We start from the raw sequence: 7,859 nt of genomic DNA, 5'->3' as shown, positions 1-7,859 counted from the left end.
CATCCCATTCACAGAACATGGCTTTCAGGACCCTCCTGGTCTCCTCCGCCTGTCGCCATGGCTGCGGGGAGGGGGTGGGAGGAGACAGTTGGGGCCAGCCCCTGCCCCTGCTGCTCCGGCTAACTCTCCACCTGCCCTTTCTCTCCCTTCCACAGGCTGGGCCCCATCCCCTGCTGCTCTGGGGGGCAGGGGCCGGAAGATGGTGGCCAATGAGGAGGGGGAGTGGAGAGAACTTGAGCCGGGGCCTCCCCTCCCCCATTTCCTCCTCGGTCTCTACACCCGCCTCTGGAAGGAGCTGGGGGATGGCTCCTGGGCCCGAGGTGGGGGAGGGGCCCCGCTGGCTGGTGAATCGCAGGGCCCGCTCTGGAAGGAGTTGGGTGTGAGAGCTGAGGGGATCTTGGCCCTAGCCGCCTCTCCCTGCTCTGCCCAAGGAGAGATCTGGGCACTCCTTGGTGAATAATCTTCCAGCAGCCTCCCTGAAGCAGGCTGGGCAGTCCTGTCTCTACTCCTCTGCTCCCTGTTGGCCTGATCCAGTTTGCCCTACACAGCGGCCTGGTGACTGACCCTAGCGGGGCCTTGGTTTCCGTCATTGCAACTGTGCAAACTGTGGGACGGGGCCCCGTGTCTGCAGATCACAGGAGCAAACTCCTGCTTCCTGGGGGGGTGGGAGGAAGCTGGAGGGGAAGCCCAGAGGAAGAGCTCCTAACTGGAATCCTGCCCTCCGTGCCTCCTGCTGGCTGTGGGGTGGGGAGGAGGGCATCTCCCAGAGGCAGCTCCATCCCATGTAGGCCTTCACTGATTGGTGTGCCTGAGGAATCAGCCCCCCAGCCCCTGCCCGATTGGGGCGCACACTGTTTACCAGGTCAGAACTGGAGTTAGGCTTCTGAGACCAGCGCTTTAGCCAGGAACGGGCCACGCTGGAGCTCTGAACCTTCGCCTTTGGGTTTTGATCAGTCTTGGGATTGTTTATCCAATGTTTAAGTCCCCTTGAATGGGATAAGATGGTGAAGTTGTGAGTGAGCTTGAAGACTCTAAGGGGAGTCCCTGGATAAAATCAGGGACGGCTCAGATTCTGATCTCACCGCCAATGAAAGCCCATCTCTAACCCTCACTGCAAGAGAGGGAATCACCCTCAGGATTTTGTTTGATGTTGAATCCATATGGTGGATTTGATGATCTCAGAGGGGAGAGGCAGGGGTGGGGATTCTCCTGCAGCTTCCGCCCCTAGACTTGAAAGCTTCACTGTGTTGCTGGGACCTGTGACTATACTCTTCCACATTCTGGTCCTGGAGGTACATCTGAGGTTGTCCCCTTGAGGCCTAGAACTCCTGTTTATCTGAACTAAGAGGAGGGAGAGCCTTCAAGTAGGGAAGAACAGAGGGTGCTGTGCTCCTGGTCAGCATGCTCCTCCAGAAGAGAAGCTGACAGATCAAGTCCAGGGGAACACAGTTCCACGTGAGTGTCCCCCAGGCTTTTGGGGTTGCTATCAGTCCCTTCCAATTGAGTGCCAAGCTCAAGGTCTCCCCTTTAGCTGCCTCCATGGACCCTGTCTCCCTCCCCGACCACCCAAAACCTTAAGAAAAAGGCAGTCTCTGTTGGGAAGGGTGTGAGGAAGGAGGCCAAAGGAGGAGGGGAACAAGAAATAGAGGGTTAGCACTGAGGCAGGAGGAAAGGGGTCTCGAAGATGAGAAGGGGCGGAGGGAGGCCAAGAGAGCTGAGTGGGCCGGGGCCTGGGAGAAGGGGCGAGGAGGCAGCACCGGCATGCCTCTGCTGCGGGCCGGAGCTCTTTTCACATTGTGCTACTGTCTGCACTTACCACTAGCAGTGCAATGTTAAAAGGGCATTGGCCATGTAGTGCTGCCCAGCGCCGGCTGCCTCCTCAGCATCAAGACTTCCTCTCCCCTCTGGGCGCCAATCAGCTATCCTCCTGGTAAGAATCTCGGAAGCCTCTTGGTAGCCATACTCACAGCTCACGTGTACGGAAGCACCTCCATGTGCTAGACACTTCATCCTTGATGAAACCGAGTAACTTCTTGGCAAGTAACACGCCCATTTTACAGATGAAAAAACTGAGAGCCAGACAGGTCTAGGCACTGTGGCCACGGTTATACAGCTCTTGGATTGCAGAGCCTAGATACAACCCTGCCCTAAGTCTGCCAGCTCACCCATTTTTTTTGTAGACCTATCTGGAGAGGTTTGAGTAGGTTCTGTCCCCTGGGAGGTTGCCTGAGCGGAGGGTTGGAAGGTTTTGATGCCACCTGCTGGTTGTATGAGGGTATCTTCCAAAGCCTTTAAGGACCTTTAAGGACAAGAGTGGTGGCTTCTCTCAGAAGGAAGAGTTCCCAGGCTCAACCTGGGATTGGAGGGTGGGTGGAGAAGGTTGGGAGTCTCACTGATAGGACCAGAGTAGACCTCCATGAGGAAAAGTGGATGCACAGCAAAGGAAAGGGGCTGACCTGGAAGGACTGCTCACCAGGGACAAGGACCGTGTGCCCCTGGCATTCCGCACCTACAGCTTTTAGGGTATAAAACGGAGACCTTATCTCTGCCTGCAGTTCCCAGCACGACTCCGCTGGGAAATACAGGGTATTTGATAATGATGCTTCTCCAGGGTACACCTGTCTGGGCATCCCAGGTTTGGACAGCACTGCCCATGGCCTGACCTTAGAGATTAAATAGAGGCCACAGAACGATTCCTTCCAGAGAGATTACAAAGAACTTGAGAGCAGTCACTACACCACTTCTCTGTTTCCCACAGTACCTAGTTAGCTTCATGAACATTTGTGAAAATAAACAGAAGGGGGGGCAGATTTGGGGAGCTTTAAGAAGGTAGCTAATTTGTGCCTGATTTTCAGGGTTAGCGCTTGGGGCTTGAGAAGGGAAGCCTTCCTGGACTTTGGTGCAGTAAGTGGGACTGCGAGCGTTTCTGGGTCCCTTACTGGAGCCCGAGAGCGGCGTCTCTAGATAGCACCGGGTGCGCAGAAACTGAACAGTGGGACAGACTCCTCGGAGGCCTCTCAGATGGAGGGGCTGGACATCATTCCTTCGTGGCTTGCATTTGCCTTCTTGCATCTCTGGGTCTTCTACTTCTCTCCTGCCTTTTTGCCCGGACAGCCTCTCCGTTCTGACGTTGACCGTAGTATTTGACAGTCCAGGTAGCAGCTTCTGTCCCTTCCTTTCTTCGGTGTATTAACATTTCTGTTTGAGCCTCTTTCTCTGGGCACAAATCAGCCATTTGATGAAGTCACTCCACTCTTGTTCAAAAAACAAGAATTTTTCAGTGTTTTCCCAATGCCCTTGGGATGAAATCTAGATCCCTAAATGGTCTGTCTTTCCTGTGTCCTCTCTCTCACCCACTGGCATTTCCACTCCAGCGCTGGGAAACTTCTATTCCCTCCTCAGATTAACTAAGCTCAAGCCACTTGACACACACAATTCTCTCTGTCTGAAACAGTCCCCCTCCCCACTTCCCCCTGTGCCCACCCCAGGGCTCCTCCACCATGGGCCATCAGTCATCACCTCTGTGAGGTCTTCCTTGACTCCTCAAATCTAGGCTCAGCCTCTCCTAGGAGCTCCCGAGCCTGCTGCCCAGAGCCCTTGTCCCCTGTTCCTGGAATTGCCTGGTTATTGTCTGTCCTCCCTAGCGGGAAGGACTGAACGGCCCCCAAAGTCAGGCCACGGCTGCCTTGCTCTCCATTGCATCCCCGGTGCTGAACACAATGCCTGGCGGGTCACGGGTGCTCTACAAAGATCTGCAGTGTCAATGAATGAATCTGGATAACAAGCTAGCTTACCAAAAAAAGGTATTTTTATGATGTGTACAGTTCTCCCTGCAGTTGTCAGTCACCCAACGAACAACAATGGGGATTTCACATCACTGCCAAAAATTGCACGTGGGTCACACGGTTGCACTGATGCTGCGATTTTTGAGCCGTTTCGTTCCACTTCGTCTCCGCTGTGCTGGGGCAGCAACTTGGTGGATCGATTTTCCTTTTAGCCTTAAGTGTGGCCATGAGCTGACCCAAACATTTCAAAACCAGGCTGAAAGGCCATAGGACCCACGAACACCCTTGTTCAGGGATGAGACCCTTCCAGGTGCCCAAGCCTGGATCTAGGCAAAAAATGGATTCATTGTCAAGGGCTCTGGAAGAGGAGCTGACTTGGATGAGTCCGCTGGAACACGGCTCACAAAAGCCCCCTCTTCACTAAGCAAACCTCACCTGAAGACTCAACCCCTGGTTAAAGCGCAAGTGGGGTGCTTGACACAGACAAAGCAGTTGCTGCCCTCTAGTGGTGTGAAGGGACAGGCCCCTGAGGGGGGGTAGCGGGGGTGACAGGGTAGTGTGTAGGGTAGGTACCCGGGAAGGAGAGTCAAGAGGACAGAGTGCCTCGCAGTTGCTTTTCCCCTTTTTATTAAAAATAGACCCAAACACTTTATGTATCATACAAAAGTTTCGTTCGCTGGTGGCAGCCACGAGGAAGGCTGACCCCGTGGCGCTGATGTCCCACCTCCCCTCCAAGGGACCGGGTCCCAGGGAGCAGTGGCTGGGCCTCAGAGAATGCCTGGAAAGCCTGCTTGCTCTGGAAACAGCCAGCTGGGGTGGGGGCTGTTCCAGAAGCAGCTTTCCCCACCCCACCCACTGGCGAAGGTTAGATACTCCAAAGTGCCTCTTTAGTGCCAAGATGAACTAACAAGTGGAGTGAAATGGAAACCCCTGTGATTTTATTTCCCAGGGCTTGGGATCTGGGATTTTTTTTTCCTTCCACCCCCGAATCCTTTCTCCTACAAACGGGGGCAGGAAGCTTCACCCTCAGAGACTGGTATCTCGCGGTGTCTGAGGCCAAAATTTCACTCCAACTCAAGCCCCTTCTCATCTGCTGTCCTGTGGCCTGGGACCTACCAGCCCCATGCCTAAGGCTTGTCCTCCATTCACTCAAAAAAGAGGTTAGGGCAGAAATGGATCCTTCCATGGTCCTCTGCCTGACCTACACTTGGCTATCACCTCCATTTTCAGGACCTTAGGGCTAGAAGGACCCGCAACCATCCTCTTTTCCCAGTTCTGTCTCTCCCTGACTGCTGCCCATTCCTGAGCCTTGAACACCCCTGGGGGTACCCCAGACCCCCGTTCCAAAGGGGCCTGGGGGTGATGAGGTGGAGGGGAGGGGTGGCGGGAGCCGGGTTCCCCCCAGGGGTGGGGCAGTACTCATGCTGGTATGGACTGCTTGGCAGGGCCAGGGGACAGGTGTGGGGAGGGTGGGCATGCGGAGGAAGGGCACAGCCTGCCTGAGCCCCTCAGTCCCAGCCGTTGTCCTTCACCATGTGTGACATTTCAATGATGTACTTCCCCTCCTTGTACTTCTGGCTCGTCTCAAAAGCCTGCTCCTGGTGGAGGGGAAGCAGTGAATGTAGGACAAAACAGACCCCCTCCAGGAGCTCCTCCTAAGCAGGGATCATGTTCCCCTGCCCCCTGCCCCCAAGGGCCCCTGCCTAATCCGACCCAGCAACGGACTCCCTCTTGCCTCTTTGGACCATGCAAAAAACGTGCAGTGGTCACTGGGGCTCGGAGGGCCATGGCGACCGTCCACTTGAGAGGGTGGCCCCCCTCTCCAGGTGCTTACATATTTCCAGCCCAGGGTGGTTTTGCAGCTCTCACAGAAAATGTCAGCTACCGAGTGGAGCCCCGTGAGCAGGAGGCGCTGTTCCGCCGGTCCGCAACCCACGTTGACCCTGTCTCAGGAAACACGAAGGAACCCAGCACCAGTGGAGTCGTTCTGTCAGTTCAGCCCCCAAACAGCCCGAAGGAACTTCCACCTGGAGAGTGCTGAGCCCGCCCCACTGGAAGCCCCTGCCGGCTGCACTCCACCCCGGGGGTGACTAGGGCCTGCGCCTTCTCTCTCCATGGTGGTGGTTCCAGTTCTGCCCAGACTCCCCACGAGAGAACTGTGCACTGAGTTTCTGGACCCCTTGGCAGAAGGAGAGGCAAAAGCCAAAGGTGCAAGGCCACCTGCTGATGGCTCACCCCCTTTCTCCACACCGGACAATGACTCCAACACACACACATACACACAAAGAGAGAGGTAGACTCACACGGAGTTAAACAGGTAGGCTCGGCCATGGCTCCCTTGGAAAGACTGTGGAGACATAGGACAGACGGTGACTGCTGGGTTGCCCTGGGCCCCTCTGCCTGAGCGCCCCCCCCACCATGGGCGGGGAGGAGGAGGAGGGCGAATGGGCTTTGTGGGACGAGCCTGGTGGGGGAGAGAAGAGAGGAGGGGCGGTCCCCCACGGGCGTACCTTGGAGATAAGCTCATCATGTTTGGCCAGGTGTGCACGGCAGTGGACGCAGCTGTAAGTGCGGTGGCAACGGGGCAGGTAGCTGCGGAAGGTCTTGGCGGGGAGGCAGGCGGGGCCCGGGCCAGGGTCGCAGCTGGGCATGACGGGCTGCAGGACGATGCCCTGGCGGGCCGGAGGGGCTGGCGCTGTGCAGCCCCCGCACAGACGGTCGCAGGTGAAGCAGCGGAGCAGGTTGGCTAGAGCCGTGTTTCAGGGCGGGAGAAATGTGGGGGGGCTGCCCGGCCAGGGCCCCCCCAGACGTGAACCAGATAGAAACGGAAGTCACCTGGGAAGAGGAGAGAGTGCATCAGGACAGCCTTGACCTGGTGAAGAGCCCCTCCCCAGGGGTGGGGGGTGGATGGGGAAGGTGGGCTCCGTTCTCTCCTGCCTCGACTTCCCCCATCACCAGGGACCCTCAGCGCGCCAGTCGCACCGTCTCCCGGTCCCCTGGATTCCCGGCTGCACTGGCAACGTTCCAGGCCTACGGTGCCACAGCCGGGGGGGGGGGAGGTGGTGCCTCTCCCTCCTGGGGCGGGAGGAGCCTTCACCGTTTTCCACCGAGAGCAGCCCGCTGGTACCAACGCTGCCATGGGAGCAACGTCATCTGCAAGTGTCCTCTCCTGGGGTTCAGCCCTTTTGTGCGGGTCTGCATCCCACGTGTGCTGCTAGGCTCGGGTTCAGAGCCTTTTACAAGTTGGGGAAGCCTGGCGGCTTTTCTCGTCTGCGGCCTCCATTTGCAATGCAATTGGCCCTTCATACATTCTTGGCGGGGAAGTGGGGGAGGCCGGCAGGCAGGAAGGCACACACACACCCTGCTCAGCCCTGTCCTGGGGCCAGGGTCCTGCACTCCGGGAACTAGAACTTCATGGATGTCTCCTTTGGTACTAAAGGCCTCAGACGTGGCCACTCGCCAGCCTTGCACTTTGGTCCACTCATTCCATCTCAGAAACAGCAACCGGCTCTTTTCTCAGCCTCTGAGCCCCCTTGGTCTCTACTGTTGACTGAGGCTCAGTTAAAGACTTGGACATCCAGCCCTAGGAGAGAAAATATCTTTCCTTCAGGCAAATCTAACCGCTGGAAGCAACGGGAAATGGGGATCAAGTCAGGGAGGGCCGCCTTCCTGGGCTGTGTGGTGTGTTGTGGGAGCAGTGTCCGCTGCAGAAGTGGGGGGACTCCTATTTTCAAAACCTATGCTTCGGGGTACAAGGTGGAGAACGTTTCCACCTTCTCCCTGGGGTGGGGACAAACAGCAGTGACTCTGTGGGTGACATTAGATAAAATTGCGGGGTTCTGATTAGGAATGTTGGAGATGTCAGCATCTGCCCAGACTCCAGCCCCAAAGTGGCTGAGGGTGCTAGACATAGCGGATAAGCAAGGAGGGGTCCTCTGTTGGCTCTGATAAGCGGGTGAGGTTCTGTCTTCTCCTCCATGGGGCCTTCAGGCCTGCTGTGGGTGATTTAGCTCAAGTCCGGTTCGAGGTGCCAGCTGGGCACTCTGGCAAGGCAAGGCCACTAAGCAGAGCAGA

General features: G+C 56.8%; 1 protein-coding gene across 1 annotated transcript in view; it reads right to left on the bottom strand.

Annotated features, from left to right (window-relative positions):
• Nucleotides 1-4,395: 4,395 nt before the first annotated feature.
• The window catches only part of YPEL4 (yippee like 4), a 5,025-nt gene continuing 1,561 nt past the window's right edge, over nucleotides 4,396-7,859 (bottom strand). Inside the window, exons 2-5 of the mRNA XM_006728561.3 lie at nucleotides 6,296-6,620; nucleotides 6,089-6,132; nucleotides 5,620-5,728; nucleotides 4,396-5,383 (exon numbers count right to left, since the gene is read on the bottom strand). Of these exons, the coding sequence (XP_006728624.1) occupies nucleotides 5,294-5,383; nucleotides 5,620-5,728; nucleotides 6,089-6,132; nucleotides 6,296-6,436 (384 nt within the window). The 5' untranslated portion in view covers nucleotides 6,437-6,620 and the 3' untranslated portion in view covers nucleotides 4,396-5,293. The remainder of the gene's footprint in view (nucleotides 5,384-5,619; nucleotides 5,729-6,088; nucleotides 6,133-6,295; nucleotides 6,621-7,859) is intronic.

The sequence above is a fragment of the Leptonychotes weddellii genome, chromosome 11, assembly GCF_054177405.1.
Source record: "Leptonychotes weddellii isolate Sample4059 chromosome 11, ASM5417740v2, whole genome shotgun sequence".
Lineage (NCBI taxonomy): Eukaryota > Metazoa > Chordata > Mammalia > Carnivora > Phocidae > Leptonychotes > Leptonychotes weddellii.
Note: the sequence above shows the minus strand (reverse complement) of the source record. Positions and strands in the feature narration are given on the sequence as shown.